We start from the raw sequence: 24,532 nt of genomic DNA on the forward strand, positions 1-24,532 counted from the left end.
TAGAATGTTAAGGGTTCACTATATATTATATTACTTTGAATGCAATACCTAAACCAGGCTTCCTGATATTTCTGATTTTTAATACATACATATTTATATAACAAAAGTTTAATATAAATATTATACACATTTATACAATATCATAGATATCTGCACACATTGATCTGAGTTTTGTACTAATTTAAATGTATATAAAGCATTCTGGAATGCTACACTGCACGAGGGGCACTATATAAATGCAAGTTGCTATTGTATCCCTCTATGAAATAAATTAAGAGTAATTACTATTCTTATGATTTTAAACAAATAACATTTATAAATAGTAAGCAAAACAGTGGTGAGTATTCACAGATGCACATCATATTTATGATTGAAACAATAATTTTTTGTATTTTTATCCTGTGGTTTCGTTTTGGGGAAATTAATATTAAAAATAATCATTTGCAAAGCTTGTTCATTTCACTGTTTGCACATATTTTTCTTTTGATGTTCTCTGAGTCTGTTATTGATAGTGTTAAATTCATAGTCTAGACTATTTCTAATCCAATTTTTTGCGTATATTTTTATCACATTCTAAACATGCTGTCAAATAATGAATATTTATGAATATTCTTGACTGCACAGTATACCAATGCAGTTTTGGAAAAGGTAGGAGTTTTATCATGTATCCCACATTAGTTTAAATTAAAACGTTCATCCCTTGATAATTTCAGTTTATTGTTTAAATCTTTTCTTTACAATTTTCCTTCAGGTGACAACATGACTTTGCTCAGCGCAGCAGACTGGTTGCTAGGTTCTAGTACACAGACCACTGAAGGTTTGTGTGGCCTGGTGCAAAATGACAAAATCAGATTGATTCTTTCATGTTGTGTGGTGTGTCCCCCGAAGTGCCGCATAGATATAGTTTCAGACTACCTGCATTCTGTTTATATCTTTAATTTACTTGTATGATATTTTTAGCTGGAAAAAGTATTGCTAAATTTTGGCCAACCAATTTCTGTTTACTGTGTGCATTATCAAGATATTTTTGCTGTGTGCCCTTTATCTCTTTGTGTGGTTGTGAGATACTATAGTGTTTTCTATTGAATTGCATTAAACCTTGGTTTTAATTTATTTTAAGTTTTGTGACAACATTTCTGTTTGATGCTCGAATAAGTGAACCAAAGTGGCAAATTTTAACACAATTTAATAATGCACAGTATTCACTAAATTGAGAATTTGAATTTTATATTTTGTTTGAACGCATTTTAGTTTTGTGCTAGGCAAGTACCAACCTGCATCTAAAACAAATGTGACATACGTCAACTGAATCCTCTGTCACACTTTAATGTTTTGGAGCTATCAAAATCATTCCAATAAAGTTGAAAGCTAATTGTTCTGGTTTTGAGGTGGTGAAAATTACAATAGAAAATAAGTCATTGATGCTGATTTCCATACATTGACAGTAGCATGAGCATACAATTGGAATTGCTGCATTAGAGACTAATTTATGCACATTAATCTCATTAACTAATTGATGCTTCCATTTGGAGTGCGAAAATTATAGGGCCAGATGTTCTTTGCCAAAGAGAGTGTCAAATGTAAGAAGCTGCAAGAGAATATTGCTGCACATGTTCTCAATGACACCAATGGAGTGTGAATGAACATCTGAATTAGAAAGTGAATTAGGAAAAATAGAAATTACTGAGGACAGCTCAGAATGTACACTTCACCTCCTGCCCTGAGGGCTGCCTGTTTCAAAAGAAAGCAAATTCCACTACCATTTCTGCCTCCTGTGAAAGCCTTTGTATTTGGAATCAATTGTGTCTGAGAAAATAGTCTGACTACGTCCCTATTAACTGTCATCAACTAAATTTGTAACGCACTTCACAGGTATGTTGATGCCGGCCAGTTAAATATTAAAATCCGTATGCTTTTATCAACTGGTTTCATCATCATTCAAGTAAACTTCACATAATTTGTGCTGATGTTAGATTTGATAACGTTTCAAGTATCCCAATAGCTAATTTTCATAAAATTATTATGGAATTATCTGTGCTTATCAGTAAGAATAATTGTATTCATCATTTCATCATTTCTTAAAACAGAACATTACTGGTTCAACAATAAATAGTCCAATATTGATACTTTTGCTTCTAAGGTGAGGATTGTTTAGACAGTGGGGTTTAATCATTGTCTCCCTGGTCATTTACAATGATAGCTAAAAGTGCATAGTTGTTTGGACAGAATTCTCCCCCACTAACTAAGAATAGAGGGGGTTGGCGGGGGGAGAGGGAGAAAGCCTCTCTCATGTTTTTAAGAATAAATTTTAATCAATGCAATCTTGAACTTAATATTAGTAACAAACATATTTTGGTATTTAATAGTATTTTACATTACACATTATTGTATTAGTTAGAAGAGAAACAATATTAATATGCACAGAAAAGAGCAGTGAATTGTGATTAGAGTAGTTTACCTCCAGTGGAAGAGCTAACACCACAGGATAAACTCAATAATAATAATAATCCTTGAATTTGATATCGCGCCTTATCACATCTTCAGGATGTCTCAAAGTGTTTCACAGAATATATTGTAAAGTGAATTGACTGTATATTTTGTGGGCGAAACGCGGCAGCCAATTGCGCACAGCAGTGTCCCATAAGCATTCGTGGATTGAGTGACCAATTTTTTTTAAAGAAACTATTACCCCAGGAAAAGTGATCCACCAATTGACTAAATTCCGGGTTCCTACTTTCTGCTAGGTGAACAGAGGCGTTTGGAGTAAGGAAACTTGCCCAATGTTTCGCCCTGTCAGGAATCGAACCTGGGTCTCTCGCCTGCAAGCAGAGTGCTCTAACCACTGAGTTACAGGACTCCATGGACTGATGGTATTTTGGGGGAAACAAGACAGAAAGACAGCCATTTTTACTCAAAACAATAACTTTTATCTAACTAAAAATGATAATAATAAGAATAATAATCCTTGCATTTGATATAGCGCTTTTCACGTCGGGAGGACGTCCCAAAGCGCTTCACAGAGTACACTGTAAAGTGAATTGACTGTATATTTGTGGGCAAACGCGGCAGCCAATTGCGCACAGCAATGTCCCACAGACAGTCGTAGATTGAAAATGACCAATTTATTATTGTTTTGGGTTTTGGAGGGATTATTATTAGGCATTGTGTGGAGTAAGGAAACTTGCCCAAGGTTTCGCCCTGACCTGCCTGGAATTGAACTCAGGTCTCTCACTTGCAAAGCGAGTGCTCTAACCACTGAGCCACAGGACTCCACAAAGGTTACAAATACAACAGACCTTGAAAGAGTTGAGGGAGGTAGCTAGTCAGAGGGACAATAAATGTGCTAAAAGCCTGACTGCCGATGGTGGGACGGGTAGGACAGGGCATATAAAGCAGGGCCGCTGACCAAAGGGAGCTTTTAATCATATGTCGGGAGCGCCAGCAGCAGCGATATCTGTCTTCTTGCCTGTTCCTTCTTGAGATTCGCTTTCCTGCCAACACCAACCACCATTATATCCCCATTTGCTGCTCTCGTTCCTGTTGCCATCAGAAGTGATTCCTGAGTCTGCCCATAAAAGAGGAGGAGGTTTGTTTGGACCACAATTTGGCACTGTAGTTGGAGGTAACTGATGACTACTGCCAGGCGAGAGAGCATCCCTCAACTAGAGACCCCATTCATTTGGGATGTCCTCCTGAAGTGAAATGTGCTATACAAATGTAGTTTGTTGTTGTTGTTCTCCAGTGGTCAGAAGACCAGCAGCACTTTGCCAACCTTCCTTGCCTGTAAAAGGCCCAACAAGCCAAATATTGTGCCTCTCATTAGTTGCCTTTGGGGTGATTTGAGTCCCTGATTGGCATTAATTTGCAATCACAGACCCCAGGTTTGTTACACTGAGTTGATACATTAACAATTGTAACATCAATAAAATAGTTGCATTGCTCTGGATTCAGTACATACAGTTCATATGAAAGGGAGGAAAGACAACATACTAAGTAATTTGTAACAAAACTTCAAGGTGAATATGAAAACAGATTTTATCTTTGATATAGTTATTGACAGATGTATACAATTACTTATCCATTTAATTAACAACCTCAGGCAGCTTTGGCTACTCTGATTAGTAGAATTACTGTTAAACAAATTAGTTAACTTGTAGAACAAGACAAAGTGGTACCTCTTTTCTGTACTTCCCTTACAAAAAATTCCGCAGCCAGCAGCTCCTAATTTAGCAGCAGTGCTTCACTGAAGGTACTGAAACTCACTGGAAGAGGTGGCTTCCTCATCGCCTCATGAGGCAGTAGTAATGTAAAAATTACTCCAGAGGAGTATGCCACCATTTTATTTGGCTGCAGAAGGGCCTAAACATTGGAGACGGTCTGGCAGTCACAAAATAGGTTGCAAACACATGTTCAAACTTGCACACACAAACTAATATATTGCTGTTGATGCTGTAGAATTTGCCCTGCAGTGTAAATGGAATGGATTTCACAGAACTGACAGGCGAATACATTACAAAAATACTTATATTTAAAATTTTGTAACATAAGCACAACATGAATGATATCCTAACTCTAGCATATATTTTTTAAAAATCTCTATTATGATAAAGTTTAGCAACTTTCTATCTTAATCTATTTAATCAGAACAGAATTATCGATTAATGTTTTAAGCATCTATCTAACATTTTATCTTCAGTTTTTTTTTAAATGTTCTCCCTCCTTACTTTGCTGAAGGCAGTGACTAATGGTGGAGTACAATACCATGAGCACTGTCAGCTATCATTGCTTATGTAAACCTAGATAATGAATCTCAGCAGCTTTGTCGCTTATTGGGGCATCACAGCTGAGCCTGATCATCATTTGACATCCATAGAAATGCTCTTGCAAGGTTTATCCTGGCTGCTTATTTACCTCTTCCCAACTAAAAAAAATTGAGGCCACCTACATGATAGTGTCCCACCATTGACCCAGCTGAGATAAAGTTAACTTTGCACAGACGAGGATCGAACCAAACACTTCCTAGGCTATTTGGCTCAATACCAAACAATGTTAGCATTTAACCACTGAGCTTTAAGGAAACTACTTATAGCATTTTAAACAGTGTTTGTTGCTGTGGTCCATATAACTTTTTTTGTTAAAAGTGCAATATAACTTCGTCAGCAGACTCTTTATTAAGTACGTTAACCCTAATTTCACAAAGGATTCTTAACCGAATCAGAAAGTACCAAAATATGAGAAACAGAAGTATAGTATAACTCATGGCTTACAAGTGAAACAAATTACTTTGGGGGTCATATTTCTGGATGTGAAAAATAGGAATACAACATAATTAAGTGATGCTCTGTGGACGTTTAGTGCACTTCGATGGTATGCACAGTTATTCTAATAATATATCTAATAATATATTGTCAAATTGCGCTAAACCTACACGAAACGTAGAGCATCATCTGCAGTACCTCAGTGTTTAAAGGGAGGAAAACATATTTGGAGCTGTATTTTAACCTTCCGGCTATTATTTTACACAGACACGTTTTGATCAAATGTTTGAAACTGTTTCACTGTTTTTTGTTTTCCTTTTTAGTCAAAAGAGAGCCAATGAGCAGCAGTGATATTGGAACAACAACAGACGGGTCTGCAGACAATTTCTCAGGATCAGGTAAGGGGAGTGAAATGTCTCATTAAGGTCATGGCTAACTATGTTTCAAGGAAACCCATCCATTCATTGAATACAGATAAAGGATATAATGATCCTCAACTCTCAGCTCAGTGAGCAGCCTTGAGGCAAATTCCACCTAAGAATCATTAGAAGAACGAGGTATTCTGACTGATGCCAATAAAGCAACTGCCTGGAGTATTTCGCTATTTGTCCACAGTTAGTTTTTAAAAGACTACAGTAAACAGAACAATTCACACTATTTACACATCACTTGGAAACATGCTTTTCAAACGGCAGGGCCTACGTAAATAAAAAATGTTTCTTTAATAATAACTATGTAATTCCTTGGGGGAAAAAAATGATTCAGTTAACATACAATTAAATATTCAGTACGTCAGATGAAATTAACCAAATTACATTTTTATACTTATTTATTGAAAGATCTCATAATATCTGATCTAGTTGGATTTTGATCTTTCCATTCAATTGAGGCCTCACAAATAAAATGAAGATTAATGAAAATAGAGTTGCAGTCCAATAGGCAGGTTCAAATGCTTGGAGAAACAGTGCAGCCCATTAATAGCATACTTCATTATATCATTAGTTTGTTTACAACTTGAATGGAGTGTGGATGTTTGTTAGTGCATGGTTTTCCATGCACTAAAAGTGCCCAACTAGTGAGTTATCAGGTGTCTGGCCAATTATCCTTCATATTAAACTGTCATGGCTATTTGTAGGTCCTTGTCACGTTTGTCTACGGTCACTCCTCTTAATGGAATTAGTTGTGAGGCACTTTTAAGTTGTTTCATTGTTATAGGTGTCAAGTATGAAATGTGGGATGTTAGCTAAGACAGGACCAGGTTCAGCTCTGATGCCCCCAGTCAAATTATTTGTTAACATTTTTAACTCACACATGAAGAAGGCTCACTTAGGTGCGGCAATGGAAATGCAACTGTATCAATGTAAACAAAATAGAATATTCACATTTTCCTCTGTATATGGATAAATAGAATGTGGTCCATAATATATGTATGTACATATCAACAAAGTAGAATTTAAAAAAACATTACTCAGAAATAAATCTGTTTGTTACTGAATTTGTGTTAATATTTAAATATGTTGTTGTAATGGTGGTAATGACCAATTCCAACAATACAGCTAACATCTACAGGGTTTTTGAAGTTCTGTTAACATAATATTTATCTTGTGCTTGTTATTTTCTTTTCTTTCTGTATAGCAATTGGAAGCAGTGGCTTTAGCCCAAGACAAGCTCACCACTTCTCTCCTCAGATTTATCCTTCCAAGTAAGGTTTCTATTACTATTCTTTAAAAAATAATCAGCATTTAACTTAGTTTAAACTCTTAATTCAATCCTTATGGCATATTATAATTAAAGCTATTTTTCTAAGGTTATGTATATTTTATATATTTTGAAGCCATGGCAATTATTGTCTGAACCGCTAAGGAAAGTATGGCTATAGCCTTGTCCCTTTTTCCTGAAACTGACCTGCCCTAGCTCTTAAATTGGCCTTTCCAAACTGTAGGAAAATATGTTATATACATATGCTGCTTTGTCTGGCAGGCATGTGAAACAGCTGCAAGATAAGGTTTAAGACAACGTTCAAAATTATAAAGCAGATTCAGGCAAAAGATATGGCAAAGAAAATGGGGGAAAGACAAGCTAAATTTAAAGACAAACTCCAGCAAGAAGGTAAATTGAATTAAATTAAAAAATATTTAACAAGAAATAGAAGACTGCGTGGACAAAAGAAACACGAGGTTAAAATAAGGGAAAAATAAGAAGATTAAGGCAAAAAGTTAGGCAAGGGATAAAGAACTACTGGAGATCTAAGGGGAATACAAGAATGCATTGGACAGAAAAGACCTTTATGATGCATTTGGCCAATGCCAAAGTTTAAAAAAAGGAAGGGGAGTGAAAACTATTGTTGAGAGGGAGAACGGTCGATTGAGACAATCTGTGACTTGACTGTACTATTTCCAGAATGTTTTTTCCCGTGGGCTTGAATTGTGGGGATTTGAATCTGATTGCAATCTTGCTTAATGGAAGATTGAACAGGAAAATTAGTAATCATTTGTTAGTGAATATGTGTAATTAGATAATTTTTTTTGATCTGACACAAGTCCCTGTTCTATGTCTATCATTTTTAACAAACAGCAGGTCATACCCACACATTCTCCCTACTCCTTCCTCACAAACTATGGCAGCATATGGACAATCTCAGTATACCACAGGAATGCAGCAAGCAGCAGCTTATGCAACCTATCCACAACCAGGCCAGCATTATGGAATTCCGCCCTATGGTAAACATAAGCGTTGCTTGTTAAAAAAAATCACATTATTTATTAGCAATTACATTAAGCCTAATTACTGTGCAAAATCGAATTCAAGAACTAACAAAATGGAAAATTTGCAGTATATTTGTGTTGTTAGAGATGTAATTTTTTTCATCAAATGATAATTCTTCTGTTTCTAATACCTGAATAAGAACCTGCAGATCTGATGTCACTAACCGATATAGGTGCATTATGGGCAGGCATCAAGACAGAAGGTGGATTGACTCAAACACAGTCACCTGGCCAAACTGGATTTCTAAGCTATGGCTCAAGCTTTAGTGCACCTCAACCAGGCCAAGCCCCTTACAGTTACCAAATGCAAGGTCTGTGTCACTAGTCTGATTGAACCAATTTCTTAAAATTGGATAATGTAGTCATTTAATGCATGCAATATCTGGTTGCCAGTTGCTAGATAAGGGTTTATGACTTAAAATTTTCCAATGTTTACAATTTATCACTGCTGTTAATAAGCTCTTTATTTGAATTTGCATATGGTATACTACTGCTGTTATGGTGCTTTTATACTGGAAATAATTTACACTAATACAATAGATGGACAGGAAAATGAGGCACATCAGGCTCAGAAACAAAGTACAGGCTGGATGGGAAAAACTAAACCACTAGAACAGGAAGGTGAGACTTTACCTTTCTATCTGGAGCCAGTGGACATTCCTACTGAGCCATTGGAGAGCTTATTATGAATGCTAAAATAATATTTTTTTATATATAATAAATGTATCCTATAAATTCTTTACAACCTACTATTGAAGCACAGTATTATAATGCAGCAGGATTTCATGCTGATACTGTAGTCATTTTTCTCAATCATTTTTTCAGGATTATCATTTTAATTTCAACAAAACACAATTAGCACATAAGCATTAGATTTAAAACTACTGTCGACAATTTAACACTTGATAACCTCCCATATGTTTATTAGCCTATAATTATCAGGTCTCTCTCATACTGATACCATAATCATTTTCCTTCATGACAGCAGGCAGAGTAGTTAGATGCTACCGTCTGACACATATTCCCTTTTGTACAAAAATGACAGTTGTATCACAGCTGCTGGAAAAATAAGAAAATTAGATTACTATATTTATAATAATGATCCTTGCATTTGATATAGCGCTTTATCACATATTCAAGACATCTCAAAACACTTCACCGAGTATTCTATAAAGTGAATTGACTCTATATTTTGTGGGTGAAACACAGCAGCCAATTGCGCACAGCAGTGAAACTCTTGTGTTTCTTATGATTTGGCAATTTCAACTTGGAAGGTGAAATAAAAGGAGTTACTGTAATTGTGCAATAGTCTGTCTACTTTAACATTAGAATCTCGTTTTTGTTTTTACAGTAAACGTTCAAAGATATATCTTACTTCTAAAACTTAATAAAGGGAATTATTATGGTGCAAGTTGCAAGTTTTCTGTCACAGTTCCTAGCCAACAATTAAACAAAGGAACTGCCTTTGTGCTAGGGATTGTAAAATGCATGACTCGCCATAAATCACATGTGAACTCCATTGATTTATTTGAAACATTACTATAAACTGGAAATACAACCAACCAACAAACACCTGTCAGTCCCAAACCAAATTTGGACCATGAAACCAGATTTAGATTGATTTGAATGAATTTAGCTTCCTGTACATGTCTTGATTGAAGTGAATATAGCTGTGATCACCTGAGACCTTGTAGTGAACATCATCTCAGGGAAATCAAATGGTATTTAAATTATATTTACCAGTGGAAATTGGTTTATACTGAGTTTCTACCATTGTTATACATTGATGGACACTGTGTTACTGCTCTTTTGAAAGTGCTTTTAAGTGTCTTGCATTCAAGCTCAAAGAAATAATAGTAAGTTCCTTCAAGACACATCTCAAGACCCTCCTCTTTGACCGCGCCTTCGGCCATCCTCCTACCCCTACCCTCCCTGCCCTCCACCCACCCTGATCCCAACTCCCTGCTTGAGTCCAAATCCCTGACTCCAGCGACTTGGGACGGCCTCCCGATGTGAAAGGTGCTATACAGATGTAATTTTTTGTCGTTGTTGAAATATGCATTACGCATCAGGCTCAGTCAATTTAGATCATATTCATATGGCACTTCATACAGAACTATTATACACATGCGAATTGAATGTACAAGGAAGACCATATGTGCTGGGTAATATTATGCATGGGAGAGTTGGAATTGGTTACCGGCAACATTGCTCTGGGAAAGATTGGGAGAGGAGCCCCTTTAGTAAGATATGGGAAGAGATGCTCCTGTCTTTGATCACTTGGGTCACATTGACAGTTTCCTTGTTTATGGTGTTGGAATCTCCATGATGTGGTTTTTCTATCTTAGATGAGTATGTTTTGTAGGCCATGATTCTTTTTCCACAAGTCCCAATAATACTGCAAGCTAATGTCACAACTGGGTTGCTGATCCGAGCTGTTCTAAAAGGGCCACTGGTGCTTTGTTACTAGTAAACTGGACAGTATTGGCTCTTTATTTTTAATCAGTAAACTAAAGCACATTTTGATGACTCTGATTCGTTGGCTCCTACAACCCATACTTGTGTTTTCTGCGTTCTCCTCTATCGCCTTACTGAAATTCAGAACTCCACATCATGTAAAAATCTGATTTTGCATGTTTTGCTGCATCTGAAACTGGAGATTCTTCATTGTGTAAATTGACAGAAAACAACAAGAAATCTGGTAGCACAGATCTTCTTGAAGATTTTCTTTTCCAGGATTCCTTTTAGTGTTTATATTCCAAGATTCCTTTTAGGTTTTCTGTGCCAGCTCATGGCGTTGGGTAGACAAAGACCTGCAGGAACTTTTCAGTTGTTTAAATACTGTTGGCGACAAATTGGTTTGCTGTGGAGTTTGCAGTTTTGCAAATGATGTCTGATTTTGTAATGGATTTGTTTGAATTGTGTGAGATGAGATTCGGTGGTCAATTGATGAATGTCATGAGCTGACCTTCAATGCGGTCATGTGCTTTTCCTGTCAGGTTGTGAATTTACCATTGGTTTGTGTTTTCAAGGAGTTTGGAAGTCCACTGGAGTGGTCAACTTTCTATGGTGCCCAGTCATTTTGATTCTTTGATTTACTTATCAGCAAGTGATTTTGGAGAGGCAAAAAATGTTCTTCCTCCCCTTCCCTTATCTATTATTCCCTGGCTTCCAAACTTGCTTTGGAGTATGATAGCCAGTGTGTGATTATGAATCTGCAGCACTGAAACAGGCCATCATTCCAACAAGTCCATGTTTTTTCTTTTCCAAATGAGACTTCAGCCATTCTAATATCCTCCCCATAACCTCTCTATTCCCTTCTTCCTCATTAATGCATTGAGTTTCGTCTTAAATGAATTGATGTGTTCTGCATCCACCACCACTTCTGGCAGCGAGTTCCACATTCTTATATTCTCTATGTAAAGAAGTTCCTAAAATGATTACTCTGTTAATAAATATATTTATGCTTCCTTGTTACGGACTCACCAACAAAGAATTGCATTTCAGTCTACTTTTTAGTAAGTAGTATTTTTATTAAATATTATTTTCTTATTATCAAATATAATATGGAGTTATTCGATAAGCGCTGTAGTAGTTGAGCAACACCATATTATTTTTTAAGGAACATAATATTTTCATAGATTAAATTAGTGTTTTGAGTTTTTATATATATATATATAATTATATTCATTTTATGATTATCTGTACATTTGGAAAGTTTGTACTATGAATATAAAAAAATAATTTGTGCAACTAATTTTTATTCATAATTACAATCTGTGCAAATTGAGGTATGTAAAACATTTGATACAGATGTTTGAGTTTTTAGTCACCTATGTTATATTACAAGCTGTGTGATGTTGTAAACAGGACAGAATAAATCAGACGCTGAAATTCTTGGTTTTAAAGAGCCCATCTGGACTTCATAGGCATTTCCCTGGAGAGTTCTACTAACTTCTGCCACATATATTGTGCACTGATGATAGACATAGCCCATGGCAAAGAGGCTGATCAACCAAAGCAAATGGAGTCCTGTAGGAAGCCCACAAGGGAGGCTTGCGTCCTGACTAGAAAAATGGGAAATAGAAAAAAAACACTCTACACATGGGAACTGCAAACTAGTCCCAGCAGGTCTTCATTCTTCAAATGTTGCTAAGGTTCTTAGCTTTTATGTGGATCCTTGCTCTCTCCTGACTTAGCCTTTGACCTGAAAGTTATAGCTTTTATCGTATTTGAAACTGCCTTTCTAGCTAACTTATTTTACAAAGAAGTCTGAGTTTTACAGAGAAGAATAAGATCTGGGGCCTCAGAAACGAAAGATTCACAATGCAAGAAAACTACAGAAAACAGCACAGAAGGTCTGGGTTTATATTTTCAAGTCAGAGAGTTGGTGAAACTTTACTAATAAAACAAAACTTAAATGCGATCTTCAGCCATCTTACCTTATTAAATTGCAAAGTCGGAGTCAGTAGTACTGGTTAGCCCACACAGAGTTTTGTATCAAACCTGTTTTACGTTTGTTACGGTCTGTAAGACCTCCCCATGAGCTGATGATGACCACGGGATGAAAGGGCCATGCTCATTTTGCTTCCCTGAACAGAGGTATAATTACTTTTTCTGTTGAGTGCTGTAAATTAATCTCCTGTGTGTTTTTGACAAGAGCTGGTAATATTGAAGAACTGTGTAATTAACAGTCAGCTAATGTTTCTCTTTTAGGTTTTTTCAGCAATCAAGTGGTATTAAATATATGTACAAGCTTTTAGAATATACAAACAACGTTTTTTGTTGAATTTTATTTGTAAGCACATTAAAACATTGAAATCTTTACAAATGATGCAGCCTTTCAGTAATTTAGGGCTTTTACAATAAAGCAGATTTTAGAAATATATTATCACAGTAGAAGCTATGACTTTAGCTTATAACATTTAGCTTGTAACTCTAGCAACCGAAATAGCAGTGCAAAGGTGCACTATGCACATGACATCATCATGAATCGTGACTTCACCAAACATTGCATGTATGTTTTGTGCTGAAACTCACACAAAATTGGCAGAACTGCAAAATAAACACAGCAGTGGAAATACAAATACCTTTGTGTCTACTGCATGGTTATATGGGATGCAGTGTGAATGCTGACATCGCCTCATTCAAGTGCAAGCTTGTCTCTGGCACTATACCCCCTTTATTTCCTTCTGTACTGAAGGTGTACCATATTATGCTGCGATACAGTTCTATATGCACCGCCTGTATCTTCTCCAAATAGTTGTTCTTCACCTATAACAGTAGATAGTCAGCGATCTATTTTTTTATTGGAAGAGTGTGGAAGACGCAAGGCCAACCCCCAACCTACCCTCCTTGAAAGTAATAAAGCCGGTTGATATTTTTTCCTTCTTAGCTGGTAATGAGGCTATCTCCAGCACCTAAATTGACTCCATGGTTGAGAACAGCAAGGTCACCACATACTTAATTTTGTGCCTAGAGGCTCATGCTATAGAGGCTTCATGCAGCATGGGGATAAGTAGGGCAGTGGGATTGATGAACACCTTGTTCTGAGAGCTGGTGCAGCCTCAATTTGCTGAATAGCCTCCTTCTGCACTTTAAATTTGTATGATCTATGAGCCTGGGATCTTGTGGGTCTTTACAGTATGTTCCGTACCAAGCTATTTGATAGGAGTCTTGCAGCTTAGTGGTTTGAGCACTCGCCTCACAAGCAACAAGACCTGTGGTTGATTCCCAGGCGGGGTGAAACGTTAGGCAAGGTTCCTTACTCTATAATGCTTGTTTACGTAGCAGAAGTAGGAACCCGGTTGTCAGTCGATTGGTAATTGGCAAAGTCGCTTTTCCGGGCGTAATAATCCCCTTAAAAAATAATTGGTTACTCAATCCACGACTGTTTGTGGGACACAGCTGTGCGCAATTGTCTACCACATTTCCCCCACAAAATATACAGTCAATTCACTTTACAGTGTATTCTGTGAAGCGCTTTGAGGCTTCTCGAAGACGTTATAAGGCACTGTATCAAATGCAAGGATTATTATTATTTAGGTAGCTTCTTGTTTTGTTTATTGATTTTACTTTATACAAACCAGTGTAGCTCAATTATAATTCATGTTTATAAGTAAATTTCAAAATAAGTTAAAAAGACATAACATTGATAAATAAAAGATTTTTTTAAAAAATTGAAAATAAATGTTTCTTAGAAAATAATTTAGAAATAAAACCATTTAAATATTTTTTGAAAACAAAAAAGGGCTACTTGTATGTTTTCTAATATCTAACTGCAAAGCAGCAAATGTTTTGATGTATTTGCCTGCTTTTTTCTCTTCTACTTGTAAGCTCAGTATGAGAGGGGCATTGCAAAAGTTAATGATGGTGATTTGACGGTACCTCCAGGATCTTTCCTTAAGGCTATTATAATTCATGTCCTGAATGTTATTAAGTCATTAGATGGTATCACTGTTTGATTGATTTAATTACCTAAAGGTGCTTCTTCAAGCAAACCAATTCAATAAAGGTTGGACAGACATACATATTCATTGGCTGATATGTCAGCCTCCTCCCCCCGAAAGCCTATTTGGTGCCTACATCCCCACACAACAGTTGTACTGTTCAAGTTATCAGTTATTAAGCTATGCTTGAGAGCAGCTGGTCTTTCCTCATCCTCCACCCACCATTGAAAAGAACTGGGCTATGACTGCTGTGATTTGTTGTAAAGATAACAAAATGCTCAAAACCCCAGAAAAAGATAAAAACTTAGATAAAAGAAGGCTTATTATCCTGTATTAGGTTTATTCGGCATCTGTTCATTTGAAATTACTAGTCAGCATGTTTCTTTTTTTTTAAAAAAAGTGAAAAATTGTTCTGAATAAGTATTACCTTCATGTGCAGTTGTTTCAATGGAACCAAATAAACTTAGTCTGACAAACAAATGCACTAAATCATAAAGGGAAAATGTAATTCATTCTCTTTTTATGCATGTGTTACATTCACAGCAATGTGAAGGAAAGTGAGACATTGTTGAGGGAAAATAATAATTTATTTTTCATATATTTTAAATAGACTATACAAAATCTAAAACAGCAGAAATTGCTTTTTTTCCTGCAGTTCAGGAAAGCCTGACAAGTCATGAAAAACAAATCCTGAGTTATATATGAAGGTTTTTCGCTATAAGTAAAACCAACAGTATATTGTATTGTGTTTATTGTATATTTTATTTGTGGAACGATGCATATATGGGAACAATTTTGAAAACATTAAAAAATTGTTTTATGTAGTGCCGTTTTCAAGCAGGAGTAGAATTTTGTCCTTTTAGCCTTATGTATCCAGTTTGTTTTATTTAGTTTCAATGTTTTGGTTCTCCTCATTAGTTAAGCCCTCTGAGGCGCTACCCTGCGTGAAGGATGCTGTGTTGTTAGGTTATTAGGTTAGGTGTCTCTCATCTTTCTCCAGAAATAACGCATGTTACCGTCTTCATCAATGTGTCAAGAAGCTTAAAGGATATTTAGCACCATAGTTGAATATTACATAAAATTACATAGAACATTACAGTCTGGAAACAGACCATTTAGCTCAACTAGCCCTTGCCAGTGTTTTTATTCCACATGAACCTCCATTCCTCCTAAACGTTTACTCTTAAATAGGTTGCTGTCTATTTCTGGCATTAATTTCCACATTCTCATCACGCTCTTCATAAAGACGTCCTTACGGATAGATAGGCTAAATGTACCAATTGTATACTCCAACCTGAAAGTGCTCAAGCGCTCTTGAGATGCTAGCCTGCGTGGAGTGCGCTATATAAGTGCAAGTTGTTGTTATAAAGTGTCACTGTATAAAACATTTTTTTATGTTTTCAAAATTGTTCCTATATATATGGCATTACATAAATAAAATGTATAATAAGAAATTTAAGGGCTCTGAGAAACTACCCTGCATGAAGGGTGATATATAGAGACAAATTGTTGATCCTAAACTCCCTCTTAGATATGCTTACTGGTAAACTTATAAATATCTGCCCCCTCATTTTAAACTATAGATTATTAACGTCCACCAAATTGAATCATTTCATAATTTTAAAATATATTTAAAAAAACAATCTCTATAGGATACTTTGAAAAGAAAGGATTTTTTTCTCCCTTTAATCCTTTGCAATATTTTCTATTCATCATACTGTTACTCTCAAGCACCTGTATATGGCAGATTTACTTGACTTGTAGTGCACAAAGAAGTTCTAGTTTGATGATAAGCAATAATCTTATGTTTATGCCCCCAAGACAGAACTTGTCTCAAAGATCACAATTCAATAATGCTAACAATTCAATGCCAGCTTTATTGGAGCTACTGTCCTTTAGATGAGACCCCATCTACCCACTCAGATGTATGTTAAAGTTCCTATGATACTATTTAAAGCGAGAAGAGAGTTTCTCCTGGTGTCATGGCCAATAATACTGTAGATGAATTGGTAATTCAATTCATGGCTATTGAAACATTTTGGCATTTTGATGCTATATTAAATGCAAGAATTATTGAAATGAGATTATAACTTTAAAATTACTTTCTTGTAACTATTATTTTATAATTAGATCTATAATGTTCTTTTTTGCATTTTGGGAATTTTTACTAAAAGTGGCATTCATGCCATATGATATCAACATACTGTACACTTTGGATGCTTCATGCCTTCCACACATAAGGATTAATAATAATGACAATCAATGCACCTTGACACAAAACCTGGTAAGTAAGCAGTAAGTAGGAACCCGGTTGTTAGTTGATTGGTGGATCTCTTTCTGGGGGTAATAATCCCTTCAAAAAAAAAAGAAAAATAATAATTTGGTCACTCAATCCACTACTGTTTGTGGGAGCTGCTGTGCGCAATTGGCTGCCTTGTTTCGCCCACAAAAATATACAGTCAATTCACTTTACAGTCTATTCTGTGAAACGCTTTGGGACGTCTAGAAGACCTGAAAAGCGCTATATCATATGCAAGGATTATTATTATATCTAATTCCAGGATTATCATTAGTATTATTCTACAATTTAAATTCAGCTTCATAATATATTTCTGGGATTGGTATAGTGAGCCAGGAAGTTAGATTGGGCCAGGATCAATCAGGAACTGGTAGCAATAGATTGCTTTTGGCTGAGTCTAAGACACAAACCAGAGTAGTGGGTCAAGTTTAGCTGAGACCAAAGTATGAATTCAGAATCAGACCAATGTCAAGAGAAGGGGCTTGGGACAGCTGGGAACCAAAAGCAGTAGGAACAGGAGTTGAGTGCCTACAAAATTCATTTCACACAAAAATGACCAGCGAGCCTATGCGCAAAATGTTCATGAAGCACAAATTGAAGAATTACATTATGTTCTACAGTATTTTATCTTTTAGACTAAGATGTGTACAGTATGAGAATACTTTTGTACAGCGTATGTGAGTGTGATTTTGTTAATGTCAGCAAGATGTCTGACAATAGTGCTTTTTTTCAGGTGGAAGCTTTGCAACTGGACCAGGCATTTACACAGGAAGTAGTTCACTCACAAATTCTACAGGTTTTAATAGTTCACAGCAGGTAAAGTTATCTTAATTTCTTGTTTTCGATTTTTATGTGAGGATTAAATTAGTGATGGATTGCATCAGGTATACAATAGCGGACCTAAAAAGGCTAACAAACATACAAAAATACCATTATACATTAGACCGTTTCTATCATCTTGTATCATTGTTTTATATCATCTCATCTGAACTTTGGGGTTTGCTGGTCTATAAAGGACAAAGAAAGGAAGGTCAAAACTAGAAAATAAATTTATTGTTTAAACTTTTGGAAATACTGTATATGTTTGCAGATAAAAAATTCTTTCCTTTTGTGCTGTGGATTCTGTTCTGCAAAATAAATTAATTATATTACAGCATCAGCAGTGTCAGGCATTGCAGTGTATGTCAATACAGCATAACACCAACAACTTGCATTTATATAGCACCCTTCACGCCAGGCGGCTTTAAAAAGTCACTTTATACACAGACCTCAGTTGACACATGTACATTTCTTCCTCGCTTTTTCTGTGACACATGTGTTATTTTCCTCAAGTTCCCACTATTACTTCTGGTATCATTTGCTTACAAATACGTTGTCACAACACTCTATAGTAGATCCTGTGAAGTGTTTTGAGATGTTTCAACAATGAAATATCTCTTGCATTCCTATCTTGCATGTATTCTCTCCAGCTCAGCACTATGCCTTTCAGCTTATGTTTAACACTTTTTTCTATACAATCATTACAATCCCATATAATAACAAATTCAACATCAAAAAGCATTCCCATTTCTGTTTCTTTCCTAACAATTTCTCCCAATTTATAGTTATACCCCTTTTATGCCACTTTTAAAGTTCAGGCCTAACACCAATGACAGCCAGTGGCAGGATCAACAACATTGACAGCAAAATTACATTTGTATGGTGCCTTTCACGTCGGGAGCTGGACAGACAGAGGTTTGGACCCGAGCTGGGAGCCGGGGTGGAGGGTGGAGGACAGGGGGGGAAGCAGGGAGGTCAAAAGCACGGTTGAAGAGGAGGGTCTTGAGATGGGTCTTGAAGGTGGAAAGAGAGGGGGGGCGAGGTGGAGGGACTGCGGGATGGAGTTCCAGAGGATGGGGGCAGAAGGCCCGTCCGCCAATAGTGGGGCGAGCGAGGCGGGGGACATGAAGCAGGCCAGAGCCCGCTGAGCAGAGGGAGCGAGCAGGAAGGTAGGGGGTTAGAAGTCGCAGAGGTAGGGGGGAGCAAGACCATAGAGGATCTTCAACTGTATCCTCTGTGTGATGGGAAGCCAGTGGAATTGGGCAAGGATGGGGGTGAATAGGGTCACAGAGCCTAGTGCGGGAGAGGACTGGATGATCTGCAGCCTATGGTGGGAGGAGCTGAGAAGGCACGATCAAGAGTAATCTCAGAGGACAATAGTAACCTCTGAAAATGGTTACTACAGTATTGTATTCCGAGGTTACTCTTGATCCTGCCACTGGAGACAGGATAAATGGTCCCTTCTGCTGCCTCTGGCGAAACAACCAGCTAGGGTTTTTTTTAGACCAGACAGCTAAAACCTCAACAACCCATACAGTGCATCACTGAAAAAACTGTATCGGTGGTCCTTTCTCACAAAGTGGTGAAGGTCTGTGGCCAGAACTAAAACTACTGGTTTCAGAAAGTGCAGTACTTTCTGTATTGCGTCCAATGATTTGAATTTTGCTTCAATAAGGGATCCAAAGCACTACACAAAATATCTAAGTGGAATTTACATTGTGGAGCAAATTCCACAACAAAGTTGGTAACAGTTAAAAAACCACAATGTAGCACATGCAGTCACTTAGATTTAGATGGCTCCAATGGTGACTATTGTTTTTGGCTGCAAACATAACTATCTAAGTCTGTTTTGGACAGTTATCTAAAAAAAATCTCAGAATATCCATGGCCAGAAAAAATGGCCACAGGCCTTAGGTGCAAGTATTCATATTCCCTGCCAGAAGAGATGCTGTGTGAGGAAGAGTGCTGAAAAACTCCTCTCAACATATACCTCTGATCCTTCAGGGTCAGTTTTGGTGCTCCCTCAAAGATTTCAAAGTATAACTGTACCCTTTTACATTTAGTGGGAAAATCATTGATGTTAAGAATTATTAAACCTCAGATTTCACTGTATTGTGAATTTCCATAAGGATGGAAAATTAAAAATTAATATTACCTTCATACCACAGTTTTGGAAACCGTAAAGTTAAAGAAAATTCTATGGTGATTGAAATATGTGTGAATTGCCATCTTATTTTGATGCATCTCCTAATTTGATGCATTTTAAAAGGATGGGAGAAGAGGTGATTCCTTAAAATGCATTACATAGAAAAGTATATTTGTGTTATATGAAAGTAAGAAACCCACAATGACTCAAAAAAGTTGTCCAGTCAGCATCTGTAGAGTCCAGGAATGACCCTAATTCAGTTGTTGATCTCAGCTTGGCAGTAGGGACACGATAATTGGACTTAGCACCTGGTTCAGAGAGAAAAAATCAGCCAAGGTTTCTGCTACAAATTGCTCTTCTGCAAGCTGAAAGGTTGTATGTTTCGAAGTCGCTAGGTTAGAACTAAATTCAGCTGTGATGTCAGGTAGTTGAATAGCTGGCCAGTACTGTGGCAAAATGTACACTTTAAGAATGCCTACATGGTCAAGGGAAAATGAATCAAATGCTTTCAGAAATGGAGTGGAAGAAAATAGCAAAAAATAAAAAAGCTAGCAGTATTTAAACAGAATTTTATCTTGCCTTTTCTAGGAATATTCTTATGCAGGCTTTGGCCAGGGACAATATACACAGTATTATAACAGTTCTCCATACCCTTCCCCTTATGTGACAAGCAACAACAGCAGCCCAACCCCTTCAAGCACTACGACATACCAGCTCCAAGAATCTTCAACTGTCACTAGTCAAGCTGTTATAGAATCTGCTGCAGGTAATAACATTTTGATTCTCACTTGATACTCATTTAAGAAACGGTACAAATGAAAGAAATATTAAAGGAATGAGGATGCATTCAAGGAATTTAGATAACATTAGTAACTAGAAGAGTGAAACTCAAGAATATTATCAAAATCATCCAAATGCAAAAGTTTCTTAAGGATTGAACACTCTCAAATGATGTAATGAACTATACAGTTTTCTACTGTTTACCTTTTTGGAGCTTTACTGTCAGAATTATCTTCTATTAGCAATACCCTTGTGGTTAGGGCTTTAAAGTTGAAACCATTTATTATGTCTGGTAAAGTCTTGTTCGCTCAATATCAGACAAATCTTCCTGTTCCTTTGCACAACATTTACCACTTGAACTTCCAACGAAAGTAAGACCATTTCACTCTTTTAAATGTGGTCGACAAGCAGCCACTTTTAAAGTGCAACTGGGATACTCAGCATATAGCCTTTTATACAATGAAGACTTGATTATTTGCAGCCTTCTGCTGTGAGACTAGGTTTTGAAAGAATTACACATGTTCCATGTGGTCAATGCTTTATACTGCCACTCTCGTTAAATTGACATGCTGAATTTCCATTAGAACGTCCTAACTTCCAGGACGCTCAAAGTGGCTTTCTGGATCTTATTTCACGATTTGTTAGCCTATTCCCATTTTATACTGAAAGTAATTAACTGGAAGGTAAGATTTGATTCAGAAATAGTACAGTAATAGTAGAATATAATAATGTTTGCTTTAGGATTTTTGTATGTTATTCATATTGTTAGAATTGTAAATATGGCATGAAAGTACCGGTAAACTCTTGAATCCAAACTTTCTTTTTGTATTGCTTTCACAAAAAGTTACCTAAAATGGACAGTCAGTGAATTGATTATCCTGACCAGACTGGCCATTGTCACCAGCTAGTGAGTGATTCTTCACATGTCAGGCAAATTGTTGACCTTGCTGGCAAGCATATATTATTGTCTGCTTAATGATACATTTACTTGGCCCAGTGTTGTATGCTTATAATGAGGTTAAATGGATTCAACTTTAATCAGCAAGCAGAGAATAATCCAGATTCACCACCAAGGTTGATGAATTTATTGACAAGCAAAGAATCACCCCCTACCCCAGAATACCTCAACATTGGGTTCTCCTTTCTGACAGCTCCCACAGCTGTCTGATTTTGCAAGTGATTTAATTGTGTGTTACCATATACACCTAAAATACACATTTTAGCTTTGGTCCTCCAAATAATTATTTCTTAGAAAGAACCTATAGCAACACCTTTGAAGGGCCCCAGTCCAATCAATCCCTGGCCATCCCAATCTTCCACTTTAACACACTTTCACTGCACTTATTACTTCACAATTTGTCATTATGTCCTCCTAAATGATCCCCAACATTCTCCTCATAAATTTCATTTCAAACTCTGTTTCTGCACCAAACAGACTAGATATTGGGTTTGAAAAAGAACTCCTCAGGAAAGCAGTAGAATTACCGGTGTCTTGCTACAGGAAAAGGTACCTTGTGGTATAAACCGCATCTCCACCAGGAAACCTCTGTATTCCCCTTTGCCAGGTACACAATTGCCCAAATATGAAATGGTTTAATGTATTTTAACCTCATCATCACTGTCAATATCCATCTAGTTTCACCATCTTCCTTCATTGTTTAATTGCTCTTTTTCATAGTACAGACACAATATTGTGCCCACTTCATCAATATGGACTTAATTCACTATTGACTCTGCAGGTCATATTGCTCTCAAGTCAAAGGATTCAGAAATATACCTCAAATCAACAAAGATCATGACATCACACCATGTATTACAAGCTTAAATGTTATTGTTAGTGGAATGCTAAGAGAGGGAGACAGAAAGAGAGAGAGACTGAGAGAGAGACTGAGAGGGAGACAGAGAGGCAGGAAGAAGCAGGGTTGACAGAGAAGAGAGAGAGAGAGGCACGGAGCCACAGAAAAAGGGAGGAAGATAGAATGAAATGGCCAGTCGTAATCATAGTGACATTTGTCAACCATTGTATTCTATAAGGCTAGCGTATGATCACCAGTTAGAGATTCCACATTGACTGCGTATGTGAGTACAGCCGGTTCATTTGTTGCATCAAAATTCCCAAGTGGCAGGAAGAAAACTAAAATGTCCAACTTCCAGGTCATCAGGTCACTGCTGATGTTACAGATCTGCATCACCTTTAGTTGGTTGGAAAGGAAAAAAATGTGATTCCTGGTACAGTAGATCTCCTTTATATTGTGGTTTTACTTTAAGTGCAATTTGGTTTGGGCGCCAACATTTACTTACCCAAAAAAGTAAATCAAACTGATACTTGCACTGCACAATATACAGGAAGTGGCAGAAACAGTGACCTGATGACCCAGAACATTGGCTTCCCACGTGCCGGCAAGCATTTTAAAGTGCCGACATAGCCAATGCAAGCATTTTGGATTCTTTTGGGTAAGTAAATATTGGAGGTCCATAATCCCAATTGCATTATAAGTGAAAATACATTGTAACGAAGGATATTTTAACAGACGCAAACAAAATATAATACTGTAAATATCTTTTAACTTGTTTTTCTATGATATTTTGCCTGACAGGCATTTAAGCAATTTAGTATTCTTTGATTTCCCTCTTCACTCCTGTTTATCAATTGACAAAAATGATAAGATGTTGCTGTTTAGCATATTCAAAACTAATAATAAATAAATACAGGAATGAATGAAATAACTTGTCATAATCATAGTGACATTTATCAACCATTGTATTCTACAATTAATTATTACATATGCAACTACTTAAGGATGTTTATAAAATTTCTTATTGCTTCCTACATAATTATATGAACTAAGTGAAACTCGCTTTCGTCTTCCCACAGACTGCATGTAACAAGATTCCATTATCTATTTCAGTGTCTTGTCTTGAAATAAATCTTCCATAAACATACAGCATTCTCTTTTTAATTTTACAGAATTTATAAGGTTACAAATAATGATTTTCAAAAATGTCTCTGCTGGAAGGTAAATGCCATTTTTGTTTATTTCAGGAGAGTTTGGTACAATCCACAGTCCATCAACACCCATTAAAGATTCAGATTCAGATCGATTGCGTAGAGCTACAGATGGAAAATCACGTGGTAGAGGCAGGAGAAACACTAATCCCTCACCACCTCCAGACTCTGACCTTGAGGTAAGACTGGCTTATTGACTTAGCCATTGAAAGTAAATAAAAACAAATACGCTTCATAAAGATGTGGGGGGAACTAATAAATACAGAATTGATTGAATAATTAATGGTCTGTGCATGAAGATTAAGCAATGAAATAATCCTTTTGTAATTCTGTCTCAATACAGTTTATTGAGGATTGCTTTCTTTAATGTTAATTCTCCAGATACATAATCTGTTAAATGTTTGAATTAGTTTATATAGTCCAATCTCATAGCTACAAAGCATTAATATCATCTACAAGCGTTATCTCATTTGGGAAGAGGCTGAGCAATAGACAATGCTAGTCTTAGGTTTTGGCTCTAAAATCCTTTAGTGAGTAATGTAAAAAGCTGGGTCATGGCACAGTAGCACTTAACTACAATTCCCCAGGTTTTACATATTGATTGCAGGATCATTTTACAGTGTATAGAGGCCAACATTGATTTCTCCGTCTCTTTACAGCGAGTGTTCATATGGGACTTGGATGAAACAATCATCATTTTTCACTCCTTGCTCACAGGATCCTATGCCAATAGATATGGACGGGTAAGTAGCAAGGATGCTTGCTGTAAAACATTTAGATTATGTTGGCTGAAACAGTATGTGACTTTTAACATTAAGATATAAGATACAAAAGGGAAGAAATGATGCTTCAGCTGTACAGAGGGTTAGTCAGACCCCACCTGGAGTACTGCGTTCAGTTTTGGGCACCACTCCTCAGGAAAGATATATTGGCCCAGGTTCATCAGAATGTTACCAGGCCTAAAAGGGTTAAGTTACGAGGAAAGACTGCGTAAACTTGGATTGTATTC

At 36.6% G+C, this 24,532-nt stretch overlaps 1 protein-coding gene across 16 annotated transcripts in view; it reads left to right on the forward strand.

Annotated features, from left to right (window-relative positions):
• eya1 (EYA transcriptional coactivator and phosphatase 1) overlaps nucleotides 1–24,532 on the forward strand; it is an 80,009-nt gene that overhangs the window by 15,950 nt on the left and 39,527 nt on the right. For 4 of the 16 annotated variants that reach the window (XM_042332237.1, XM_042332236.1, XM_007886967.2 and 1 more), the window contains 10 exons: nucleotides 752–817; nucleotides 5,582–5,656; nucleotides 6,894–6,960; nucleotides 7,833–7,978; nucleotides 8,164–8,334; nucleotides 8,564–8,644; nucleotides 17,505–17,587; nucleotides 20,325–20,502; nucleotides 23,560–23,702; nucleotides 24,183–24,266. In XM_042332237.1, the coding sequence (XP_042188171.1) occupies nucleotides 752–817; nucleotides 5,582–5,656; nucleotides 6,894–6,960; nucleotides 7,833–7,978; nucleotides 8,164–8,334; nucleotides 8,564–8,644; nucleotides 17,505–17,587; nucleotides 20,325–20,502; nucleotides 23,560–23,702; nucleotides 24,183–24,266 (1,094 nt within the window). The remainder of the gene's footprint in view (nucleotides 1–751; nucleotides 818–5,581; nucleotides 5,657–6,893; nucleotides 6,961–7,832; nucleotides 7,979–8,163; nucleotides 8,335–8,563; nucleotides 8,645–17,504; nucleotides 17,588–20,324; nucleotides 20,503–23,559; nucleotides 23,703–24,182; nucleotides 24,267–24,532) is intronic. The other 12 variants (XM_042332239.1, XM_007886970.2, XM_042332244.1 and 9 more) reach the window with 9 other exon arrangements.

This window comes from Callorhinchus milii, unplaced genomic scaffold, assembly GCF_018977255.1.
Source record: "Callorhinchus milii isolate IMCB2004 unplaced genomic scaffold, IMCB_Cmil_1.0 Scaffold2, whole genome shotgun sequence".
NCBI lineage: Eukaryota > Metazoa > Chordata > Chondrichthyes > Chimaeriformes > Callorhinchidae > Callorhinchus > Callorhinchus milii.